The following is a 27,617-nucleotide window of genomic DNA, read 5'->3' as shown; positions in this document are numbered from 1 at the left end:
GTAATTATTTCAACATAAACCAAGAGCAAGTGCATACCGGCTCCTAAAATGCCTGTGAGTGTGATAGGAGCACATTTGCAGTAATTTTAAAGGAAGACAATTGATTCCATTTATTTTAGAAATCATAGCTCATTATTTTTGAGTACTGTGAGGTTCAGACTTGTTTTGGGGCAAGAGAAAAGGCTGTCTGCAGGGAACATGTGTGTTACATTACAGTCTGGCAATCCTAGACACTAAAAAAGGAATAATAAGGAAAGGTAGCTTGCCACATTGCTCAGTGACTTTTAAGTGTGTATTCTAATAAAAGTCCAGAAAATGCAGAAACTGGAGGAGCCAAAGGCATTATCCCTATCATCTCAGGGGAGTAGTCTTGCCATTTTCCTGACTTATGATTCCTTCTACTTTCTGGAAGAAGAGAGTTTCTCCACTGCAGATGAACATACAGATTGGCTGTTGTTTTGCCTTTCTTTTACTTTCCTTTTATATTCTTGCTGAATTCTCTATTTGGGGGCTTTTAGAAATAATGGTAAAAACAATAACATTAGCAATAATAATAACAGTAGCAACAGCAACAACTTATTGGTCCTTACTACAGGGACACACATTTCTAGTCAGATTTTAAATACAGAACCCTATTTCTCTGTTACAACAGTTCTACAAGATAAGAGTTATCCACAATTTCATAATTAAACAGCTGACGATAGTGCAGGATCACTCAGTTATAAATGGCAGATCCCGTATTCAAACCCAGCTTTTTCTGATGCTAAGATGAGCTCAGAACTGTATGCTAAAATCTCAAACTATAACATATGGGATATTTCAGTTATGTTCAGATAAGTTTTAGAAGTATGTTGCTCTTAAACTTGCTGAGAGGTTGCTAAATGATCCCCCATGGCCTTCAACTTGGTCTGAGAATCTTGCTCTGAGAATCTTCTAGAGAGGACAGCATATATGTTCATTGTGGAACACTTTTTTCACAAGTATTTCATAGGATACTTGAGGGAAAACTGGATTAGACTAAAGACCACACAGAATCTGTCTAGAATATATGATCTCTGATACCTGTGCCATAACCAAAAGAATGATGTTGAATGATGCCTTTGCTAAACTAGGACACTAATCTAATCAGCAGGGTGTTTGTTAGGATAAACAGAGTCGCCTACATCAGCAGGACTTCAGCATTTGGTGGGGATAAATTTATTTAGTAGAGACTCAGTCCATGCTGTCACCTTCCCAGACCACCAAAACATGACATTTCAGGTGTAGCTTGAGAGTTTTGCTCTGGTCATGTGCTGCCTGAGAATTGCCTTAATTTTTCAGGTGTTATTTTGTTCTTATGAAATATTGGTGTTTTTATTTGGATAGTTTGAGCCACTTTAGAACCAGAGAATCATATTAATTTTAATCTGAAGAACGCATTAGGAATTCGTTATTCAATTTCCTCACTAATCAGTGTGGAAACTGAGGCCTGACACAGTAGGGTATTATAGCAAGTAGGACTAGGATTCCAGCCCTGGATATGCAGGCCTTTGTTCTCTCTTCCATCTCTGTGACTTGGTCGTCTCTCCCTTTAAATAGTATCTGTCAAATGGATTGTCTTGGATATGGGTGAGAATCAGTCAGGAAGGTCATCCTAAGGAAAATCTCTTTGTGAGTATTGACTCTGACAATCTGCTGACCTTCTTGCCATGAGACACAAATATATTCTGTTATGAGAAGTAGGACTCTTATTTGCTGAAATGCAAGCATCTGTATTTTGGGAGAAACAAGAAGAAAGTGCTATCAATTGATATTTGGTCTTGAAAACTGAAAAAAAAATTTCAGTTTTCTTGAGACCTGAAAAAATTCCATTTTATTCTATCTCAGAGAGAGTGGGTCCTTTTTATCTGCTAGCAGAACTGAGACAGGACCAGTTGCCTGGGCTTTTATCCTAATTGCATTGATGCCTGTGTCATTACATTTCAGTATTAACCCCCACAAAGTACCTCTCTCAAATGAATAGCTCAATATCCCTGATTGCCACGTGGGCCAGGAAGATTAACCCAAGAGAGAAGTTATAGGCAGTGAGCTGTGAATGTCTACTCTTACTGTTACCTGATTGATCTAAACTATTTCTGTCCCCTGGGATTCATTTTACATTATCTACTATTGTCTGTTATCTATATCACCAGAAATTTTGCATATTGGAAAAATTTTTAAAAGAATTATGATGAAAGCTGGAAACTCTTTTGCTACTGAAGGTTTTAAACAGAAGTAATGATACTGTTTTCTTTTATGAATAGGCTATTCACAGAATGTAAGTTTATTTTTTCACAGTAACCTTTTTTTTTTTGGAGGGGGGTCTGGAAAGTAAAAACTGGTGTGTTATACATTTCTGCAACCAAGTTGGCTCATTTTAAGTGTATATTGACTCTTTATGTATAACGTGGAACCAATAAAAAAACAACAGACTAAAGTTGCTTGTAATCATGGGTGTTGGCTATTAAAAAAAAAAAAAAGCTTCATGCATATGGTTACTGGCAACTTGAAAGTGTCACGAACTGAAAATGGAAACCATACAAAGTGAGGAGGGTAAAGAAGAGAAGCTGTGAGGAAACTATAATGATAAATGTGTTCATCCTCCTCTGAGCTGAATCGTTATTTATAGCCATTAAATAATGTCTTCCCCTTTTCCAATCAGGACAGCAGCACAATATATACAACGCGCATTTCCTATTTGGAAATCTACAATGAATGTGGTTATGATCTGTTGGATCCAAGACATGAAGCCTCCAGTTTGGAAGATTTGCCGTGAGTAGCAGAACAACAAAGAATGGGGGAAATTACTTTCAGATGTTCCTTTCAATTGTTTTCTTTGAAACTTTGTATGTTTCTGGTCTCAGTCATAATTAACAAATACTGGATAACAGAATCTTTTTTGTAATATAATGGATATTTTTTTTCAGTTATGACAAATAGACAGCAATGATGGGAACTAAAATTGCTTGAAACCCATTTCTTGGGAAAATCTCTTTTGGAGTTGGTACAAGAGAGTGCACTGAATGTTCTCGGACCCGGGGTAGAGTGGACTAGTGGGATATGCTGGTACTGCTTTACCTCTGCGGAATCAGACCCTTTCCTCCTTCATTTGTGGCCTTTGTCTGAAGAGGGAGTTCAAATTAGGGCTCAAGCAGCAATGAGAGACTGAAAGAGAGAAAATAAAACTTTGTTTTCCCCGTTGCTTCTCTATTGTAAGACTGACACTGAAAATCATTTGGTCAGATTGGCACTGATTGCTGCATGACTGAAATATAAACAGAGTCTTCAGAGCTTACCTACTGAGTAAGTTACCCTGCCAGCATTTATTACTCACTGCTTATTTGAATATCTGCCTAAATTACATATTAATTGGTAATATTTCATATCCTTTTGTCCAGACATCTTCATATATCAGAAGTTGGTAGGGATGCCTGGGTGGTTCAGTTGGCTAAGCCTCCGACTTGTGATTTTGGCTCAGGTCTTGATCTCATGGTTCATGAAATCAACCCCCGCATCAGGCTCTGTGCTGACAATGCAGAGCCTGCTTGGGATTCTCTGTCCCCCTCTTTCTGCCCCTCTCCTTCTCTCTCTCTCTCTCTCTCTCTCTCTCTCTCAAAAATAAATAAATGAATAATAAAAATAAATAAAATAAATTTAAAAAGTTGGTACAGCCAAGAAAATGTATTTTAATTTTCTTAATATTCTAAAGCAATTTAATTAATTTAAAATTAAACCTCTACCACAAAGATCAACAACCAATTGCTGGCTTGTTCTGGTTTGCAAAAGAAATAAGGAAATAATAAAGAAAATAAATTATACTCTTTACATCATCTTTATATGTATTCTTCCTTTAATATTGACAGGGAGTTTTTACGTATCTCTTTTATGCCAGTTGTGTTCATTAGAGGGAGTTAGGAAAGGGGATTATTGTTGGTTTCTAAATATGTTAATTAAAGAATATAAGAAGAGAAAGGAAAGATCTGACTCCATGGAAGAAATTGGTCTTAAGGAAACTATTGGAATTAAGTTTACAGAGAGGTAAAATGTTCCTCAGAGGAAGGTTAGAAACAGCAACATTAAAAATATGAAGATGTAGTCAGAAAGGCCATGTGTTGAGGAGTCATGTGAGATAAAAGCAGAAAGGCTAACAGAAGCCAGCTTTTGAGGTACTTGAATGGTGGGCTTTTGCTGTGAGATTGATTATTACTCTAATAGGCTTTTAAATTAATTTTCTAGCCTCCAGTCTAACCTGTGTACCTCTAGGCTAAATCCGGATTAAAATTGCTTTAACAAGTCATATCTACACTGAAGAACTTGAAACCTGCTTAACAATATTCCAGAAATGAAAGTCTTGGCTATGACAAACATGGAGGAAGAGAAAGAAGTTTGAGAGATATGCATAAAAAAATAAATAGATGATAACTAGCTAGCTAGTTAGATAGAAATCAAATAAATTGATTATGCCTCTCACCTTGGATTTGATTGGATTTGAAACAAAGGTGAATTACAGCAGGTTGGTTCTCTGTATTTTACTGATTGAGAAGAGTAAACTCAGAGAGGTATGACTTTTCCAGGGTGTCAAAACTAATCTGTTAATTGTAGAGCAAGAATTAAAAACCACAAGGGCGGGGTGCCTGGGTGGCTCAGTCGGTTGAGCGTCCGACTTCGGCTCAGGTCACAGTCTCGCGGTCCCTGAGTTCGAGCCCTGAGTCGGGCTCTGGGCTGATGGCTCAGAGCCTGGAGCCTGCTTCCGATTCTGTGTCTCCCTCTCTCTCTGCCCCTCCCCCGTTCATGCTCTGTCTCTCTCTGTCTCAAAAATAAATAAATGTTAAAAAAAAAATTAAAAAAAAAACAAAAAAACCACAAGGGCATCTGGGTGGCTCACTCAGTTGAGCATCCGACTTTGGCTCAAGTCATGATCTCACTTTTGGTGAGTTTGAGCCCTGTGTTGGGTTCTGTGCGGACAGCTTAGAGCCTGGAGCCTAGTTCAGATTCTCTCTCTCTCTCTCTCTCTCTCTCTCTCTCTCTCTCTCTCAATCTCTCACAAAAAATAAATAAACATTAAAAAAATTGAAAACTACATACTCTGACTTTCATGCCAGAGTAGCAAAAATAGCTTCAGGATTTTACCATGGGGCCCAGAGAATTGGAGTCATTGACTAAAAAGGTGATTTCTGTTAGAACACTTGATTGGGTGGTGGTATTGAGTTTCATATACATAACTTTGGTGGCTAAGAGTACCTTACTAGATGTTTACAATAACTTCCTCAAAGGTAGGAAGTATGCCTTACCTGAGTTGGTAGTCTCTCTACCACTAGGCCAAAGTAAGTTCTCAAGATTTAAAAAAATTATCTATTAAATTGAAACTATAAAGTAGAATTTTTGAAGATGAGAGTATAAAGGAACAACAGCATGAGCTCTGTGAATCAGAGTCTAATGGACATAATTGGGGGCAACCTGACTATGAGAACTAGGAATGAGAAAAGTTGTTGACTTCTAAGAGAGGCAGTGTAATATATAGTCAAGAGCACTTGATTACAAGTCAGGACATTTGGGTTCTAGTCCCAACCCCTCAATCTTAGATACATTTTTTCACTTTTCTGGGTTTCTCATGGTCTATAAAATGTGGGCATCGGGTTATATAATATTTAACAGCCTTTTAGAGGTCAAAGATTGACGACCTCACAGAATAGGACTTCTTTGGTGACTCTTTTCCCCTTCACAAAAAAATAAGTGATGTAGATATCTTGTATTTTCCTCCTAGAAAGGAGCCTTCTGCCTCTTGAAAGCAAGGACAATGCTTTTAATTCACTCCATGTCTCTGTGTTTCCTGATATGCCTTGCATTTAGTGGTGGATCTCAAGGTCAATCAGATTGTCTCGGTAGATGTCACTAGCTTTCTACCTTAAACTACTGCTCTTCTTTGGTAACTTCATCCTCTTGTTGGAGAATGAGTTCACTGACTGAAGTCAGAAGTGACCTCAATTACAAAACCGATGTTTTCAGTGAACTACTGCCCTCCCCCATACAAAAGTGGACAGAAAGATGTTCTTCTTACATTTTGGAGTATAATTACATGAAAACAAACCCATTAAAATAAAAATGAAAAGATTCTCATTATGAAAGAAGACTCCCATATCCCAGGAGTATAGCTTATTTACTTCAAATATATTCAGTACAATAGAATTCCAAAACAACTCAAGAACAGCATAGTCTTTTGGGGTAGGGATGATGGGATTTGACTGGTATTGAGTCTGCTGGTTTTCTGGGGATTTTAGAGAGTTTGCCTTTTACTAAGATTATCAAGTAATTCTTTATAATGGAATGTGACTTTTGCTGTACGTGGATTAGATTAAGAGTATGTACTGTTAATCTGGTTTCATACACTCTTGAACTGGGACGAGGTCTAACCCCACAATCTTATCCATCTGATTGACTGGTTTCATTGTTGTGAGCTGGAATGTCCCAAATACTCTGACTGTGATCCAAAAATAATAGGCAAAGTGTCTGTTGACTTTGGTTCTCTGTTGTGGTCATCCATTTGAGGGACAATGGCAAGATACACATTGTATCCCTTTGACATTCTTATACGTGGCATAACCATGTCTAATCAAATTCAAGGTCAATTTGATGTTGCACAACAATAGCCATCAGTAACAGGTTTCTTACTACTGAGCAACACAGCTTCCTCCAAATCACCTGCTGGACGTTCTTCTCATGGGGCACTCTGTCTTTTCTGATCCTTGTTTTTTACGCTCTAATGAGTTCCAACTCTGCTGTTACTGAAGCAATTGCCTATAGACTGCCTGTGGACTTTGTATATATAATGTCAGGGGATTGGACTAAAGTCAATTGCTTCTTTCAAATGTTGCTGTAGTCATTTGGCAAGGAGTTTTTAGATACAACATTAAAAGCATGATCTGTGAAAGAAGAAATAGATGCGCTGAGATTCATTAAAATTAAAAACTTCTGCTCTCTGAAAGACACTGTCAAGAGAATAAAAAGACAACCCAGAGACTGAGAGCAAATATTTACCAAACACATATCTGATAAAGGACTTACATCTAAAATATACAAAGAGCTCTTAAAACTCAGCAACTAGAAAACTAACAAGCCAATGAAGAAATGAGAAAAAGCTCTGAACAGACAGCTCACCAAAGAAGCTAAGCATCTGAGAAGATGCTCCACATCATCTGTCATTTGGGAATTGCTAATTAAAACTATGTACCTACTAGAATGGCAAAAATCTAAAAAACTGGCAATACCAAATGCTGACAAGAATGTAGAGCAGCTGGAATGCTCATTCATTGCTGGAGGAAATGCAGTATGCTACATTTTATTTATTTATTTATTTATTTATTTATTTATTTATTTGAGAGAGAGAGAGCGTGCACATGCATGCCCAAGTGAGGGAAGGGCAGAGGGAGAGGGAGAGAACCTCGAGCAGGCTCTACACTCCACGCAGAACCTGATGCAGGACTCAATCCCATGGCCCTGGGGTCACTATCTGAGCTGAAATTAAGAGTCAGACAGATGCTCAACCAACTGACCCACCCAGGTGCCCTGGTATAGCTATTTTAAAAGATGACGTCAGTTTCTTAAAAAACAAACATAGTTCTTAGGATCCACCAGTTATACTTCTGGGTATTTAACCAAATAAATTGAAAACTTATGTCAGTACAGAAACCTGCCCATGAATGGATATATCAGCCTTATTCATAATTGCCAAGAGCTGGAAGCAACCAAGATGTCCTACATTAGGCAAATAGAAGAACAAACTGTGATACATCCATGCAGTGGAACATTATTTGGCAATAAAAGGAAAAGCGCTATTAAGCCACAGAAGACACACAAAGTCTATATACTGTATGATTCCAAGTATTTGACATTGTGGAAAAGGAAGAACTATAGATACAGTAGGAAGAGCACTAGTTGCTGGTGGTTGGGATGGGGAGAGAGAGATACAGGGATGAATAGGTGAAGCACAGGGGACTTTTTGGGCAGTGAAACTATTCTATCTGATAGTATAATGGTGGGTCACTTGTCCAAACTCATAGAATATATACCACCTAGAGTGAACCCTAATAGAAGCTATGGGCCTTTAGTTAACAAAACAACAGTAGCGAAAAGGAACGAACTATTCATACATTTAACAGCTTGGATGAATCTCCAGGGAATTGTACCGAGTGAAAAAAGCCAATCCCAAAAGGTCATATGATGTATGATTTCTTTATATAATATTTTTTAAATGACAAAATTATAGAACTAGATAACAGATGAGTGGTTGACAGGAGTTAGGGAGGGAAGTGGGGATGGTTACACAAGGCCAGTGAGAGATCCTTATGGTCATGGACTGTTCTGTTTCTCAACTGTGACTGTGGATACACAAAACTACTCATGTGATTAAATCCCATAGAACTAAACACACACACACACACACACACACACACACACACACAACTGGGACATCTGAATAAGATCAGTGGATTCTATCAATGTCAGTGTCCTAGTAGTGATATTTTAATATAGTTTTACATGATGTTATCATTGGGAAAAACTGGGTAATGGGTACATTATTTCTTATAGCTGCATGCAAATCTACAATTTTCACAAAACAAGTTTAATTAAAAAATTATTGTCTATATATTTGTGTGTGTATATATATATATATATGCATACACACACATGTATTCAATGCATTCTGTATTTAGCAATTTAAATGAAAACAAAACATCTATTTTTGAAAGTCTTTATGTCATATGCTATAAAGAGAATATAGTTAGAATCTAAGTATGTCTTATGGAGTAAAACAGTATAACTACTGGTCTTAACCATAGGGAAAATAGTCACCTTACTTAAGTGTAATTTTAGTATTCCTAAATAGGGATGCATAATGCATTTAAGTTTCCAAAGATGGTCATGGTTATTACTGTTAGCAAAAAGTCAGTAAACTCCAGCATCCAGTATTGCAATCTTGGCTTTGTTGTAAAATAATTTGTTGCCAAAGGAAAACAAATAGATGGATGTTAAATTTAATTCATCAAATTGCTATGCCCACTGGATATGAAACACTCTTAAGTGTTGCAGGAGTTACAAAAAAAGATGAATGCAGTGTCTGCCCTCATGGCTTACATTCTAGTCATGTGGAATCATTCATTTATTCAACAAACATTTATAGAGATCCATCTTGATTCCACATACTGTGCTAGGTAGGCACTGACTTTACTGACATAGTCTTTACTTTTCCTGGACCTCACAGCAGAGTGGGGAAAACTAGTATAAAATAGCATAAGGTAGAATATGAAAAACATCATAAGAAAGGCACAAAGAATGACTAGGGCTTAAAGGAGGAAGAAATGACATCAGGTCAAGTGATACGGAAGAGATTCCCAGAGAAGGTGGTACATGAGATAGTCCTTGAGGGAAGGTGTAAGACTTGGGGCAGTGGAGTGTGGCCTTCATGTGGAAACAAAGGTAGGGAAGAGCACTGAGCTTGTTCTGTGACAGTTAGTAGACCTGTTTGACTGGACCCCAGGAAGGGAGTAGGTGAGAACATTGAGACAGAAAAGTAGGAATGCCAGGATTTGTCAGGAAGGTGTAGCCCTCAGAGATTTTTATTCAAGGGTAGAGCAGCTTGGAACTGCCTTTTAGGAAGAAAAATCACTCAGTAGCATGTAAGGCTAGAATGAGATGGATGGGAGTCAGACCGCAGAGCATTGTGGGAAGTTATTAGGATCATCCTGGTGGCAGTGGGAGTAAAAAGGAGGGACAGAATTGGAAATACATAATCCAGTGGCTTGAAATTTAACTATGTGTGAGAATATAACTATGTAGGAGAATCACCTAGATGTTGTTTAAAAAAGCAGATTGTTGGCCCCCACCTCCAGAAAATTCAAATATGTTTGAATAAGCAGCCCAGGTGATTCCAGTGCAGGTGGTCTGTATTAATCCCTTCCTTCATCCACCTAGGAAAAGTTCTTTTTAGAGATACCAGAAAAAATCTCTCCGTGAGGGAAATGGGCACCTGTTGTGTGCTGGTCCCTATCCTAGGGACTTTAAATGCAGTATCTCATTTGAGGAGGTAGGTATCATAATCTATGCTTTATGGATGACTAACCTGAGGTTCACTTAGATAGTGTGATATTTCCCTAAGATTCCACGTCTGCCAAGAGATGGACCAGGATATTTACCTCCGTCCATCAAACATCAGACCTGGGGGTTCTGGTGCTCTTGGCCAGGAGATCCATGTTGTATCCTGGCATTCCATCTGAGCTCTGAGAAGACTGTGTTTCTGGGCTTCTTCAGGGCTCTGGAACCTCTTGTGTGAGCCACAACTTTGAGTCCTTCTCAGCTCTGTCTGTTTTGTGTCGGACACTCTGCAAGGCTCTGAGAGTACCTCAAAGGGGGCTAGTTTAGTAGAACAGACTCATAAAATGATCATTTCAGACTTACGTAGTAAGTGATAAGATGCCCTGGGTTCTTTAAGGGCATGAGGGAGGATACCGATTTCCACCTGGGAGTTCAGAGAAGGCTGGAGAAAAACTCTGCCTCATTATGGTCTTCAACCTCAGCTAAGCCCTCAGCCTGCTAAGCAGTGTCTTCATACACCCAGTGATTTTTCTCCCAGTCCCCACAATAGCTACATCAAATGTCCGTCTCTTTTGTCACACACTGTGTGCCCCAATCCTCTTCCACACCACTTGTATCCTCACCTCAGACAGACTATCGAAGCTGCCAAATAGGAATTACCCCAACTTGCTGCCTCCTACCCACCTCCTTCCCTCTAGCCCCAGGAAACTATCCTTTTGAAAGCCAATCTTTCCACTTATGCCTAGGACTCTCCTTGGATTGGCCACAAATCTACTTTATTTGGCCTACACATTTCATGTTTAAAATTTTTGAATTTAGTGCCTTTAGCTGAAGCATATATCCTTCAGTTCTTATTCCTACCTGTTGTATTATGTTTTTTTCATTTGTGTTATTTTTCTGGTCCCATTGAGCATTTGAACAGATTCTGGACCTATAAGCATAGATCTCAAAGTTAAAACGAACTCCAGTCTTTTCTTCAGCTAATTTCATTACTGATACAGCTGGGAGGCAACTTCTTGAGAAGCAGCGGTGCTGTTCTCCGGGATGATCTGAGCAAGTGACCAGTGACTTATACTCTGTGTATAAGTCACTTATACTGTGTATGGTCACTTATACTCTGTGTCCTTCATGGATTGGCCAGGAACTGTGTTTCTTAGAGAAATGGGACATTGTCAGTGACCATAGCTAAGGAATAGAGAGCCTTTCCAGCCTGAAAATGACACACTTCTACCCAAAGCCTGTCCTTCTAGCATAATCTCAAAAGGCAAGTTGACTTCCCCTACTGTGAATGGCTGGTTGAAAGAAATCATTCTCAACATCTGAAATGTCTTATATAGGAGGCTGTCTTTGTCAGCTCAGCTACGAGAACAATGTACCATAGACTAGGTGGCTTAAACAACAGACACTTATTTCTTACAGTTCTAGAGACTGGGAAGTCCCATATCAAGGAACTGGCAGATTTGGTTCCTGCTGAGAGCTGTCTTCCTGGGTAATAGTTTTCTTCTTGTTATGTCCTTACATGGTGGAGAGAGAGAGAGAGAGAGAGCACGCATGTGCTCTAGTCTCTTTCTCTTCTTATAAGGGCACTGATCCCATCATGGGAACCCCATCCTCGTGACCTTATCTAAACCTCATTTGGTGTAGTCTGATAATTTTCCAATCTGTTTTAAATTTTGAGTATAAAAGCAAAACCATAGGATTACCTAAAAAAGTGTTGAATAATTTTGGCTTGCTTGGTCACTCTCTTCCATCACTCTGAAGAACACACGGGGTTTGGAAACACATCTGATTATTACAGCTCAACTAATAGAGAAAAAGTAATTAAAATTATTTGAGATTGTCAATATCATATATACCGAGCATTTACTAGATGCCAGAAATCTCAGTGAGCTCTTTGAGGCATTATAAGGAATTTAAACTGTATGCTTACCCTCAACTTAACATTTAGTTGGAAAATGCAGCATGCACATGAAACACCTCAGGAAACTTTTACAAATACAACTGCTGTCAACTGTCCAGTTAATAATGTGTGTACATGCAAAAAAGGCATACAAGTCATTTAGAGTTACAGTAGTCTTATGAATAGAGCCGCGTCAACCAGTAATCCCCTGTCATAGCCCACTTCCTCAGTGATTTCCTAATTTTATTGGCATAAGCCAAGACCAAAGTTCTGACTGCGCTAAGATCTGGCCGTGCTGCTGAGGTGGGAGTAGTGCTGAGTCAGCCTAGAGGGAGGACACATGGGGAAGAACCTTTTGAATGAAATCTAGGTGAGGGAGGGGAAGAGGTTCCATTAGAAAGCTAGAGGGCTCATCTGGACCAGATGATAAGTGTCGCAGGTAGTGTATTAATCTCCCAGCTCTGAAACTTCTATAGCAGTTAGCCTACATATTATAATTATTTTTTAATATAATTTATTGTCAAATTAGCTAACATACAGCGTATACAGTGTGCTCTTGGCTTCGAGAATAGATTCCCATGATTCATCGCTTACATACAACACCCAGTGCTCATCCCAACAAGTGCCCTCTCAATACCCATCACCTATTTTCCCCTCTCCCTCCCAGCCCATCAACCCTCAGTTTGCTGTCTGTATTTAAGAGTCTCTTGTGGTTTACCTCCCTCCCTCTCTGTTTGAAACTAATTTTTCTCCTTGCCCCATGGTCCTCTGTTAAGTTTCTCAAATTACACGTAGGAGTAAAAACATATGATATCTGTCTTTCTCTGACTGACTTATTTCATTTAGCATAATACTCTTCAGTTCCATCCAGGTTGTTGCAAATGGCAGGATTTCATTCTTTGTCATTGCCAAGTAGTATTCCATTGTATATGTAAACCACATCGTCTTTATCCATTCATTGCTTGATGGGCATTAGAGCTCTTTCCATAATTTGGCTATTGTTGCTCTGGAAAGCAGTGTGAAGTTTCCTCAAAAAATTAAAATAGAATTACCCTATGACCCGACAATGGTACTACTAGGAATTTATCCAAAGCCTATGTATTGTTTGGCTAACTATAATTGACCTTGTGTCTTCAGATTGAGTTCTGGGACAGTTGAAGACATTTTTCAAAGTGAAAGTTACTATGAACCAGAGATCAGACTGATGCTACTCAGGCTGGCTGATCACCTGTTATCTTTGAGTACATATCTGACTTGATCTAAGAAGGAAGCCCTAGGAATAACCCAGTTACAATAGCAAAAGAAGGTAAAACACTCAGGAAATGTTCAGGGTCTTTGTGAAGACAATGCATTTTTTGGTGAGAAATGAAAGAAGTCTGAAGATAAATGGAGAGCTGTTAATCTGGTTCTGAAGGAGAAGTGTGAATACCTTGAAGAGGTCAGTTCTTCCCATAGGTAGAGGTTCAGTGAAATTGCGAGCAAAATCTTAAAGACTTGAAAAAACAGAAAGGAGTCCAGAGTTTATCTGAAAGGATAAACTACCAAGAAGAGCAAAGAAATGCCGGAAACATAGAGAGATAAAAGAGGACTAGTGATGCCATGTATTCAAATTAGGTAAAACTCTAATTAAATGAGATCGTGTTGTACCACTTTGGAATTAGATGAAGACGTGAGAACAGATAAACCAGAATCAGATCCTGTACCATGTCACTATTTAATGTGGACAAAAGGAAGTTATTCAGTCACTGGTATTGAACATTTTTGTTAGTAAACTAACAACTGCTTATGACAACAGACCAATTTACAGTGGCTTAACCAAATTGTCTGTCTGCCCCCACCCTGCCCCAACCCTGCACACACACGTAAGGGTTCTCAAGTTTGGAGCCACAGCTGCTGTGGAAGCTCCAGGATGCACTAGGCCTTCCTTTTATCATTCAGCTGAGCCGTTCTCAGCAGTAACTCTAGTCCTGCTGCAGAATGACTACCGTGCCTTCAGCATCACATCCACGTTTCTGGAAGAAAAAAATAAGGAAAAGGGCATGTGTTAGTTGAGGCTGCCCCTTTAAGAGTCTTCCCCAGAAGCTCTATCCTTTGACTTCATCTTTACTAGTCACTGACCAGAATTATGTTACATGGCCAGTTGTAGTTGCAAGGGAGTCTGGGAAATTTTAAAATAATTCCCTGAACACAAATCAGAGCTTAATATTTACACAGAAGGGGAGGACAGATCCCATATAGTCAGCCTGCAATGTGAGTTGCAATTAGTTACCTGGAAGAAAAAAAAAATTCATGTGGATCCCTTATTTCTTTCTCTGTACCTGCATCCTAAAAAATAGAGGAAAATATATTCTTAATATTAAAGGATATAATATGTGTGCACTTATACCACAAATCTGCAACATATGCATAAGAAAATAGCTTTAAAGAAATACATCAATGTATTATCATTATCCTTGTGATGGGACTCTGTTTTTGTCTTTTAAAACTCTACTTTTTAGAATTTTCAAACATTTTTACAGAAGCATGTATAACTTTTATAGTTGGAAAAATAATGAACTTTATGTTAAAATGAAAATAAATAACGATAAATAAACTCAGAACTGGTCAAATGCAATAGCATAATCTTAGAGGTGTATAAAGCTGTTTACCTGACAGAGGAAGTGCTATGGTTTTCCAAAATTAGAAATCCATGGCCTCTAAATCCATTTACTCCTATAATTTACCCACATGTGGACAACTTGACCACATAATTTTGATGATACAACCATGCAATCTGAATGAGAAAGCAAGTATTAGGGAAAATGAGAGGAGAAATATCTTCTTTGGAAACAGAAAAAAGTTGGTAGCTCTGAAAAAGACACATTTTTTCGTGTGTGGCTCTACAGTAACTATACGGAATTAGGTCAAAGAAGACATTTATTAAGTGATGAGTTATTTGAGTCTGGAGCACCAGAAGGAACATGATATATATGACTGAATATAATTGGAAATTAGCAAAGGGTACTGGTGTAAGAAGGAGAATAGCAAGCATAGTATTTGACGCGTAAGATATTATCTTTTGTACAATTGTGCAAATGATGATTGCCTATAAGCAATAAAGCACAGTAAACCCTGGTTATGTACATTAGATTTGGGGGCCATTGGTTTATTGGTGGTTGCACAGTGATATTGTTTGGGGGTGAGGAGAGTTTGGTTAGTTTAATAAAATACAGAAAAGTGACCTTATCAAGTTATTAACAGTCTAAAAATTTATCATATTTGGATACAATTTTGGAAAAAAAATAGAAATGAAAGAATGTTTCATGTATATACTAAATCTTAGTGAAATAGTTAAATGACAGTAACCAATAAATAAATGCATATAACCATCTGTGAGCAGAGTGTTGGTTCTCCCACACAGTAATTGTAGCTGGCATGATTCTGCCTTTGCCTATCATGGGTAATTCTTATTTTGGTCTTCCTTCTCCACATCAGTGGCCAACAGCTTCCAGTTCTCTGTCTCGAGTTCTTTTGATGATATTTGTTTTCATAGCATTTGAAAGCACGAGCACAGTATTAGATTACATTAAATGACTTAATCCTTGCTCATTTTCAGACAGGGACTGAGTCATGTACAGGTGTTGGCATCTCAGAAATGGCAGACCTATGGAAGTAGAATAACATTAGGGTGTTGGTTAGGTTCTTTGGGAAATCAAATGGATAGGAGTTCAAATCTAATAATGTTACAATTTAACAACATGGGTAAATTAGAAACAGTAATAATAGGATTTAGGAGAGGATATGTACCAGCTGAAATAAAAGACATTGATATGGATAGAAAGCATTCATCACAACATTCACTCACAATACTTTGCAGCTTTGAATTTGGACTTATTCTTTTTCTGATAAAGCATTTCATTTGTTAGTATACCACGTGTCTCTTTTAAAAAGTTAAAACCAAGTTTTTTTTTCTTAAAGACTTAATTTTTAAAAGCAGTTTCAAGTTTACAACAAAATTGAGAAGAAGGCACAGAAAATTTCCATACACCTCTGCCTTTACACATGCATCGCCTTCCCCACCACTCACCAGCATGATATATTTGTTACAAAGAATGAACTTAAATGGACACATCAAAATCACCCAAAGTCCATAGTTTACCTTAGGTTCCACTCTTGGTATTGTATGTTCTGAGAGTTTGGACAAATGTATAATGGCATATATCCATTATGATAATAACATACAGAGCATTGTCACTGCACTAAAAATCCTCTGTGCTCTGACTAGTTATCCTTCCCCTGCTACCTCTTACCCCTGGCAACCAATGACCTTTTTACTGTCTCCATAGTTTTGCCTTTGCCAAAATGTCATATAGTTGGAATCATACAGAATGTAGCCTTTTCTTACTGATTCCTTACTTAGTAATATGTATTTAAGGTGCCTCCATGTGTTTTCATGACATGATGGCTCATTTCTTTTCAGTGCTTAATTATATTCCATTGTCTGGATGTACCAAAATTGATTTATCCCTTCATCTACTAAAGGACATTTTGGTGGCTTCCAAGTTTTGACAGTTATGAATAAAGCTGCTACAAACATCCATGTGCAGGTTTTTGTGTGAACATAAGTTTTCATCCCTTTGGAGTAAATACCAAGGAACATGATTGCTGGATTGGCGGTCATGATGCATATGGTAAGAGCATGTTTAATTTTATAAGAAATAGCCAAAGTGTCTTCCAAAGTGACTGTACCATTCTGCGTCCCCACTAGCAGTGAATGAGATCACTGCACATTACTGATAAGGGCCAGCATTTGATGTTATTAATGTTCTAGATTTGGGCCATTCTGTTAGGTGTGTAGTGGTATCTCATTTTAATCTGTGTTTCTTTGATGAAATAAGATGTGGATCATGATTTCATATGCCTTATTTTCCATCTGTATATCTTATTGGAGAAGGCATCTGTTAAGGTCTTTGGCCCATTTTTGAATTAGATTTTCTGTTTGCTTATTGCTGAGTTTTCAAAGTACTTTGTATATTTTGGATAACAGTTCTTTTTCAGACATTATCTTTTGTAGTGTAGAAGTTTTCAATTTTAATGAAGTCCAATTTATCAATTATTTCCTTCATGAATCATGCCTTTGGTGTTGCATATAAAAAAAAAAATCACCATACCGAAGGTCATCTAGGTTTTCTCCTATGTTATTTTTTAGGAGTTTTATAGTTTTGTATGTTACATTTAAGTACACGAACCATTTGGAGTTTACTTTTGTGAAGGGTGTAAAGTCTGTGTCTAGTTTCGTTTTTGTTTTCTTAGATGTGGATGTCCAATTGTTGCAGCACCATTTGTTAAAGAGACTATTTTTGCTCCATGGTATTGTCTTTCCTCCTTTGCCAAACATCAACTTACTATATCCATGTGGGTCTATTTCTGGGCTCTCTATTTTGTTCCATTTATCTGTTTGTCTTTGCTTTTACCAATATCACACTGTCCTGATTACTGTAGCTTTATAGTAAATCTTGAAATCAGGTAATATTGGTCATCCAACTTTGTTTTCCTTCAATATTATTTTTGCTATCTGGCGTCCTTTGTGTCTCCATATAAACTGTAGAATTACCTTTTTGATATCCACAAACAACTAGGATTTTATTGGGATTGCACTGAATCTATAGAATATTTGGGAAGAACTGACATCTGGACAATATTGAGTCTTCCTATCCATGAACATGGAATACCTCTTCTTTTATTTAGTTCTTTGGTTTTTTTCATCAAAGTTTTGTAGTTTTCCTCATATAGATCTTGAGTGCATTATTTTAGATTTGTACTTAAGTATTTTTTTTAGATGCTAAATGTAAATGGTATTGTATTTTCAATTTCAAATTCTCTTTATTCATTTCTGGTGTATAATAAAGGAACTGACTTTTGTATATTAACCTTATTAGTTTAGGAGTTGTTTTGTCAATTCTTTCACTATTCTACATAGATGATCATGTCATCTGTGAACAGAAATAGCTTTAGGTCTTTCTTCCCAATCTGTTTACCTTTTATTCCCTTTTCTTGCATTATTGCATTCACAAGGATTTCCAGTACAATATTGAAAAGCAGTGGTAAGAGGGACACCTTTGCCTTGTATCTGATCTTAGTGGAAATGCCTTGACTTTCTCACCATTAATTATGATGTTAGCTGTAGGTTTGGGGAAGTAGTCTTTATTAGTTGAGACGGTTCCCCTCTATTACTTGTTTATTGAGAGTTTTTATAGTAAATAGGTGTTGGATTTTGTCACTTTTTCTGTCCTGTTGATATGATCATGTGGTTTTTTGTTTTTAGCCTTTATATAATGGATTACATGAATTGACTTTTGAATGTTGAACTGACCATACATACTTGGGATATATGCCACTTGGTTGTGGCATATAATTCTTTTTACACTTTGTTGGATTTGATTTGCTAAAATTTTGTTGAGGATTTTTGCATCTGTGTTTATGAGAGATATTAGTCTATAGTTTTCTTGCAATGTTTTTGTATATTTTTGTTATTAGGTAATGCTGACCTCATAAAATGAGGTAGGAAATATTTCTTCTGCTTCTGTCCTCTGAAAGAGATTGTAGAAAATTGGTATAATTTCTTCCTTAAATATTTGCTAGAGAACCTGGTATTTTTAGTAGGTAGAATTAAAATAACTTAATTTCTAAAATGTCATGTGATTGGCTATATTCTTCATTATCAGTAAAAAAATATAATGTTAGATAAAACTATAAAGAAAAGATATATTTTTCAAGCTCCTAGAAAAAATTTTCAAAATGTCTTAATAATGATTAAATATAAGAAATATCAATTACTTTTAGCCCACTCTGCCTAGGTTAAGACTTATGCAAAAATGAATTGAATGTTTCTGAAACTTTCTCCAGGGATATGTTTCAACTATTTTATGTAGCAACTATTTTATAACAGATGAAATCTTTTAGATTTATAATCAATCAATTTAAAATTGTTTAAATGCAGGAAGGACCACTCCCCTTACATATGTTTCCTAAAAATGTGCATCTTCTGTTTTTCTCAAATCTTTACCATAAAGAGCTTCTGAGAATGTGTATTGGGGTGGGGGGAAAAGGGAGGTTGAAAACCACTGAACTAGAGAGTAGTCTCTTCATTAAAATGAACAGTATAACTATGTTTATAACATGTGAAACATATCCATTTATTTAGAAGACCCTGACTGGATCCCCTTCCATTTTCATGAGGCCTGCCTGCTATCGACGTTTCTCTAAGTTAAGGTCACTAACTAGACAGGGCTGCTTCTTTTCGGGATAGCATCTTCATGTGAATTAGTAAAAGGCACCCCTGCCATCTGTTGGAAAATTGTTATAATATGCTAATTTTGTTCGAAGATGCTTCATTGCCCTCTGACAGACATTTTTCATGATAAATACATAAACTCATGATGTGAACTGCACCCTCTTGAACACGTTACCATCGTACAGTGCATGGCCTGCACAATCACATGGTGGATTTGCAAGTAGGAAAACATAGAAATCACCATGGCAACACTTGTTTGCAAAGTGAAAATGAGAAGCCAGATTCATTGCAGTAAGTCCTGGAAAGTTCCTGTTCAGCAAGTTGGTGGTATTGGAATGTTGTGGAGGTAGGGTGTGGAGAGGGGACGGTTCTTTCATTGATGGCTCCCATTATTGAGAACAAGAGCTTGGCTATTGCTCTTCCTCTGTCTTCCAACCAGTTAGAAAAAGCCTACAAATTCCAACTACTTAGCCAAATGGAAAAGATTCTCTGTTTACAGAGAAAACACAAAGCCTGCTTCTTCCCCATCATTAAGCAGGCCGAGTATACTTAGCAGAACTTTTCCACTTAGGTGTCCAAGTTAAGGCTATCAGTAACTTTTTGCTTGAAATCTAAACATTTTAGAAACATTTTGTAGGGAAAACTATTCACAGGCCCTTTCAAAAAGAATCAAATAAATAGTTTGGGGGGTTTCCATCTTGGAATTAGGATGTTTATTTAAGAAACTCTAATAAAGCCCTCTTTCAGGCCCATGAAAATTATAGTCAGAATTGAGTGGCAGACTAAGGATTCAGGGAATAGCTATTGATTTGTGAGAGAGAGAGAGAGAAAAAAGGCCGAGCAAGGAAGCAACTTGATGAGAAACTTTTGCTAATGGTTCTTATTTCCTCCAGCTTTGAAAACGCATTCTACCAGCAGCAAAGTCTAAAACATTCTCACTCCCTGATTAGTCCACCTAGGCAGGAGTTAGTTCCCAGGGCATGGCTCAGGCTGGGCTTCTGTGAGCAAAGGCATGAGAATGGGTGGGGCTGAGTGGACGCATTGCCTGTCAGACTGAGTGCAAAAGGGATTTTCAGTGAGGGCAGGCAGGGCTATGAAGGAAAATACAAAGCCTCATGCCCGAGGGATTGGGCAGAAACCGGGAAAGAATCTGAGGAGAAGAACTGGCAAAGGAGATCCTGACTGGAGAGAGCAAGTTGCACCGCAGAAGATTCCAGAAGGATGCCAGAGATAGAGCCTTTTATAGGGTGGCCACAGATGAGCCCTAAGTCGAGAGACAACCATGAAAGAAGCCAAACTAAATTGGACACCAACCTGCTATTTTATTTACTGTTCAAAATCTCCCTGGGCAAGAAATCAGAGAGTTGTGAGGAAAACATAGTATCAGAAAAGCATGAGAGAGATGCATAGTGATGGGTCACAAAAGACAGCTGACAGTTCTATACAGAAAAACCGGGGGCACGTGCAAATTGCCATTTTGATCAAAGTGACAAAGCCGGGCAAGCACCTGGAAGTAAATATGGAAGTGTGATAATTCTGAAGTAGCCACGCTGGAGATCAAAGGCTCTGAATGATTTAGAAGAAAAAAGTAGCTTAGCCAAATCCCTCTGATGACATTTCACAAGCACTTCCTGTCTTATGCTTCTATTCTGTGTAAATACAATCCCAAATCAGTGACCCATTTAGGCTGGCTGACAAATGAACACTTTCAGAATTCCAACCTTGCTTGTTTTCTGCATTTCTTATTCTAGTGAAGTAATGGTGAGAGATGTATGTATGTTGAGTCCCTACCAGCACTTGGGTTTTTTGATTTGGCAATGTTGTAAGGCCTATGGGATGGGAGTTTAGGTAGATAATAATCCCCAGTTAAGTTATTGTTGTGGCTGATGAGTGGCTTAGCTTACCCATCAGCAGCATGGGAGGTCAGGGAGGTGGGCAAGAAACTTCCCATGAAAAGACTAGCTTTTTAAAATTCACAGTGACCTTGCCTGTTAGTAGATGTAGCGCAAGAAGAACTTCAGCTGCAACCAGTAAAATGAGTAACTTTCCCCTTTGGGCACCGGGTGGAACTGGGTGGGAAGTAGAGATAAAGAAACCAGAAATCCCCACCCCATATATCTACCTTGTAGGATTATTCAAGATGAAGTCAATGGCTTTCCGCCTTGACCACACACTGGAATCACCTGGAGCTTTTACGAACTCCGATACCCAGACCGGGCCCCCAGCACACTGAAATCAAAACCTTTTAGGATGGGACCTGGCACCAGCATTTGCTGTTTTCTTTTAGTTCTACAGGTTGTTCCTATGTGCGGTCAGGGTAAGAACAACTGGGTTAAGTGAAACAATGTGGGCGCCCGGCATGCTTTTGGTGCCCAGTGAGTGTGCGCGTCCTCCTCTTTGAATAAGTTCCTGCTCTTCGTCCCTCTCCCTTTTCTGCACGTGCACAAGGTCGTGCTGTATCTGGCTTGGCCCTTCAGTGTGTATCACAGATGACTGTGCCTCAGAGTCGGGGGATTTGTTTTTATCTTCATGTTGACAAAGAACTCTCTTCGATTTTCACTTTTAATGTACCATCTCGTCACTTGTTTCACGTTTTTATCTTCCTTCCAATGTTACTTAATTTCTTGCACCCTGAGGCCCCAGAATCTTTGGCTTCAGGAAGAATTCTGACTTCTGTGTCCCTTGTGATTGACTTTAGCTAAATCTTCTCAAGCACCCTAGAAGATCAGGGTGGCTATGAAGTTTAAGGAATAAAGAGGGTTCCTAAAAAGAGATAGAATTCATCCATTTCACTTAAAAATGCCTTCATGTTTTCCAAGCATTTTTGAACTCTTAAGCATTTTTAATAAGCTCACTTATGAGTCTTGTTGAAAAAGAAATAAAATAACACTTGTTTTCATTAAGGGAAAAGATCTTTTTCCATCTTAGTTGGTATTGTTGAAGGAGACAAAAAGGAGTCCAAAACTTGGCAACACAGTACATTATTCGTGACATATTGGTCACAGATGTGCTGGTAGAGTTACATTTTCTTCCGGCCATTAGTATTTTAAGTACCCACAAATTACATATGAAAGCCCAGATAACCTCCTTCCCAAAAGGGAAGGATGAAAAATTATGATATTTGCAAAATCTTCATTTTTAAGGTATTCTAAATATGTTATTATAAATAGGCAAGTGACACATGTCCAAGTAAAAACACATCACCAGTAACGCTAGATGATGCCAGCCTTTACTTACTACCTTCAATTCCAAATGCCTTAAACAAGTGCAGATATGCAGAGATACTTTTTGGCAATTCTTGTGAATTATAAGATTTTCTTTACTTAACAATTCTTGAAAAAAATTCAAGAAGGCAAAATTCAAGAGGCAGAAGGGAAATCTCTCTAGTAATTTTATTGCTTGAATCTGTAGGCCTTTGAAGCAGAGTATAAGGAGTTCACATTGCATTCAGTTGCAGAAAGTCCTAAAAGGACTCCAAGGAGAGTATTGATAAGCCAACTCTGGAAACAGGGTTAAGATTCACTTGGGGAGGAAATGGTGTTGGCATCCCATGAAGGCAGTTGTAATAGATGAATGTAATTCCAGACCTAAAGCTTTGACTGTAAGGATGTAATGGAATGAAAAGGTGTGTTGTTTAAAAAAAAAAAAAAAGGATCAAGAAACACATTTGATGGACATGAAAATAATGACAAACTAAAACTATTATAAGACTTCTTGAGAATTTTAAAACTCACCTTGATAAGAAAACTAGACAAGGTAATAACTCCTGGAGGGATGACAGACACTTCAGTCTCCATCAGTCTCCATCGTGTTTAAATTGATGAGCTAACCAGTTTGAAAGGTCATGTAAATTGAAAGTGATATAAAATTGAACAAAGGGGAAAAATTAGGAGAAGAAGAATTAGTGCATTCCCTATGTAAGAAACTGAATTATGACATAGAAAAAATAATAGGGCCAACTTTACTGATATATAGGTAGAAGGTTATCTATTTGCATTTTTAATTTAGTAAAAATACGTATGATTTAGTGATCTGATGATTGCAAAGACAGATGGCTTTAAATCAGGAGCTTGTGATATACTTTTCAGCCCCCGAACTATTTAATAGCACTGTCAAGGGAATGTCAGTGTTTGATGCGGATCCAGTACTGCCTCGTGTCTTGTGTATCGTTTGATTTTGTAAGTTCAAGACGTAGTACTATACAGCTTTTTAAAAATAAACCCATAAGAAGACCAAACGTTCTTTTGATTCTCAAAGTATCTTGTTTTTGTTGCCTCCCATTTCCCTAGGAAAGTGACAGTGTTTGAGGACCCTGACCAGAATATTCACCTGAAAAACCTGTCTCTCCATCAGGCAGCCACAGAGGAGGAAGCTCTGAATCTGCTTTTCTTAGGAGACACCAACAGAATGATTGCAGAGGTAATGGACTCTCCTCCGTGAGCTGCTTTTTCCATATTATAAGATACAATAGAATTTTAGGGGCAGTAATGACCTTAAAAATAATCTCATCCAAATCTCATGGTATAGATTAAAAAAAAAAAAAAAAGACCAGATTCAAAAAAAGAAAAGAGAGAAAGAAAACTTAGATTCAGAGAATTGAAGAGACTTTCCTAAGGTCATTCAGGTAGTTAATGGGCAGCAACTGAAATCTCGGCTTTTTTAACTTTTATGTTTTCAATCTGATGCAAATTAGTTTGCAGATAATCGATGAAAACTCATGAAATATTTTAATTATAGGAATTTTTGCATCATTTTTGAAATTTAAAAATACACAGTTCATTATTCCTAACCTCAGATCATCCATGTGTCGGTGTATTGTTTTCATATCCATGTATTTAGGGAATTGTTACTTATAAGGCATTTAGAACAATCCACCGGACATGAGAAGTGCTCTGTGTATTTACAGCTCTTGTTGGCAGTGTCACAAACACTGCCATGGTGTGTAGTGTAAGCCTCAGTGCAATATTTTGGATATATTGACACTAAAACTTATTTATTGTTGATCTCACATTTGCACCTGTACAAATGGGTGTCTGTATTTCACCTGGGACCCCTAGGCAGGAGCCAGGACTGACTATGCTTGGTCAAAGGCCCTGACCTTAACCAGTTACTGACCGGAGACAGAGAGTCGCAAAGCTGTCATTCAGCGACGCTGCAGTAAAGGAATGGAGTGGCCGTAGTGGTGTGGGAACAGTTCCCCAAATGAACAGCTTGCTGCTATCACGGGCACTTCTGTTTTTGGTTTTGTTTTTAACTGAAGTATAAGTAACATCCAGTGTTATATTAGTTTCAGGCGTACAACACAGTGATTTGCCAAGTCTATACAATATTCAGGGCTTGCCTCCATAAGTATAGTCACCATTGTCACCAAGCAATGTTACCACAGTGCTATTCTCTATGCTGTACTTTCCATCTCCATCACTTACTTATTTTATAACTCTAAGTTTATGCCTCTTAATCCCCTCTATCTACATTGTCCATTCTCCATCTGTGTCCTCTCTGGCAACCACTAGTTTGTTGTCCGTATTTAAGAGTCTGGTTTTGTTTGTTTTGTGTTTCATTTTCCACATATAAGTGAGATCACATAGTATTTGTCTTTCTCTGTCTGACTTATTTCGCTTAGCATGATCCCCTCTAGGTCCATCCATGTTGTCGCAAGTGGCAAAATCTCATTCTTTTTAATGACTTGAGTGATATTCCATTGCTTGTGTATACCACGTCTTCTTCATCCATTCATCTTCGGGTGGACATTTGGGTTGCTTCCATACCTTGGCTGTTATAAATAATGCTGCAAGAAACATATATCTTTTTGAATTAGTGTTTTCATGTTCTTTAGGGAAATACTTAGTAGTGGACTTACTGGATCATACGGTAATCCTGTTTAGAATTTTTCAAGGAACCTCCATATTGTTTTTCACAGTGGCTGCACCAATTTATGTTCCCACCAATAGTGCATGAAGGTTCCCTTTTCCCCATATCCTTGCTAACACTTGTTATTTCTTGTCTTTTTAATACTAGCTTTTCTGACTAGTATGAGTTGATATCTCATTGTGATTTTCATTTCCATTTCCCTGGTGATTAGTGATGTTGAGCATTTTTTCATGTGTCTATTGGCCATCTGGATGTCTTACTTAAAAATATGTCTGTTCAGGTTGTCTGCTTATTTTTTAATCAGATTATTTGGGTTTTTTGGTGTTGACTTGTATAAGTTTTTATATATTTTAGATTTATCATTTACAAATATCTTCTCCCATTCACTAGATTGCCTTTTTGTTTTGTTGATGGTTTCTTTTGCTGTGCAAAAGCTTTTTTATTTTGGTGTAGTCCCAATAGTTTATTTTTGCTTTTGTTTCTCTGGCCAGAGAAGACATATCCATAAATATGTTGCTAAGGGCAATGTCCAAGAGATTACTGCCTGTGTTTTCTTTTAGGAGTTTTATGGTTTCAGGTCTCACATTTAGGTCTGTAATCCTTTTTGAGTTTATTTTTGTGTATGGTGTAAGAAAGGTGTCCAGTTTTGTCCTTTTGCGTGTACTGTCCAGTTTTCCCAGTACCATTTATTGAAGAAGAGACTGTCTTTTCCCCATTGCATAATCTTGGCACTTTCCTTTTTAAACCATGCTCCCAGAGTTCTGTGTTTTACCTTGTCTCTGATAACAGAGGTAAAGTAGGTGAAGATATTAAGCTGGCAGGGATAACTAGTCTGAGAAAATCCCTATCAAGTGACTTTTTTCTCTGCCCCATTTCTACTCTCCAGAATGTACCAACGCATGTTGCTGGTATCTGTTATTGTTCTGGGCCCTTACTTTTGTTGTTTTTTACCAGTTCTGTGTGATTGCTTTTCAGTAGACTAACTTATATAAGTTGAATTTATGTACGACATGAAACACGGATTTGAGAACCCTGGAATTATTATTTCCAGTAAAAGAAAGTTTTATGTAGTTCTTAATTTCTGAATATCTTGGCATTGTTGCAGAGATTTTCTATGCACCTCTCTCTCTCTCTCTCTCTCGATATTATTTTTGATTCTTATTTTATAAATGGAAACTGAGGCTCAAAGAGTTGAACTACTTGCCCAAAGCCGCATAACTAACAAGTGGCAGAGCCAGGGTTCAGCTGCGAGATGACTGATTCAGAAGCTTGTGCTCTTTCTGTATATTACATTTCACGATTACAATAATCATGTCAGTAACATGTCAAATTTTTCAAGGGAGGATATATTTCTGAGTTACTTAAGAAGTATAGTAAGTATTTAGCACTTCAGTTTATCTCTTGAATTCATTGAAAGCAAATAAATACATCAGAGTATAAATGAAGACTAACTATCAATCCCTGGAAATACTTTATTATTTAGAGCCTCTAATAAAGTATGTTTTAGATTACAGCCTAGCTGTCAGAATGTAATTTGTCAGCACAGAACGAGCTAACCAGGATAAAAAGAACATACTAATCGTTTTTTAAAAAATGAGGTCCCCAATTTCCCATTTACATAGAGCTGTCCAGAAGTTGCCATGGTAACCAGAAAACATTTGCAAAACAGTCTGAATATGTGGGACACAAAGTGGAGCTCTCTTCCTTTTAGTGTTTTCTACCCAGAGCCAGCATTCTGAGGAAAATAAGAGTAGTTTCATCCTCTTCTTATTCATTCAGAAATCTTCAATAATTTCTGTGATCCTACTAATGCTTTGAATAAAACCTGATTATGTCCTTAGGGTAAGTTTTTTAAAACAGTTGAATTGCTGTGCCAAAGAGAATAAATTGTAAGAGCTCAACTGTGTGTGACCCAGGGTCAAAGCCCACCGGTAGCAAACATGACTTGATACTTCTCTGTCTTATCATTGAAATGTGTCTCTCAGTTAATCAAATCTAATTGACCAAGACATTCTGCATTCGACTGTGAGGCCCTGCAGTGTCCTGTTGCTGGGACCCTTTGCTTAGACCCACCCATGGTCTAGAACACTCTGTGCCCAAGTGTGGCCTGAGGGTATCTTGCATTAGAATATCCTGTGATAGTAAAGAGACAGTTTCCTGGATCCCACTTCTGATCGATGGATTCAGAACCTCTGTGGTGGAGCCCAGGAATATGCATTTTAGCATTTCATTTTATTCCTTTTGGTTAGAACATGTACGAAATGGTATTTTAAAAAATTACATTTGTCTCTCTGTCTAGAGTAAGCTCTTTCAGGGCCAGGATCTTACTGGATTTTCTTCATCTTGGGGTCCCTAGCACCTTGACCAGTGCCTGGCCCACAGTAAGCACCTGCAGAAATGCTTAATGAATGCAAAACCTACAAATCTAAATTTTTTAAATTAAATTAAGTTAAATTAAATTAAATT

The 27,617-nt window shown here is 37.7% G+C and overlaps 1 protein-coding gene across 8 annotated transcripts in view; it reads left to right on the top strand.

Annotated features, from left to right (window-relative positions):
• The window catches only part of KIF6 (kinesin family member 6), a 384,926-nt gene that overhangs the window by 81,202 nt on the left and 276,107 nt on the right, over window positions 1–27,617 (top strand). For all 8 annotated transcript variants that reach the window (XR_006217625.1, XR_006217624.1, XM_042986270.1 and 5 more), the window contains 2 exons: window positions 2,681–2,790; window positions 23,570–23,699. Coding sequence is in view for 6 of the 8 variants with exons in the window: in XM_042986270.1 (XP_042842204.1) it covers window positions 2,681–2,790; window positions 23,570–23,699 (240 nt within the window). In the remaining 2 variants the exon portion in view is untranslated. The remainder of the gene's footprint in view (window positions 1–2,680; window positions 2,791–23,569; window positions 23,700–27,617) is intronic.

Source organism: Panthera tigris, chromosome B2 (genome assembly GCF_018350195.1).
Source record: "Panthera tigris isolate Pti1 chromosome B2, P.tigris_Pti1_mat1.1, whole genome shotgun sequence".
In the NCBI taxonomy this organism is placed as follows: domain Eukaryota; kingdom Metazoa; phylum Chordata; class Mammalia; order Carnivora; family Felidae; genus Panthera; species Panthera tigris.
The sequence above is the reverse complement of the archived record's forward strand: the minus strand, read 5'-3'. Positions and strand labels throughout refer to the sequence as shown.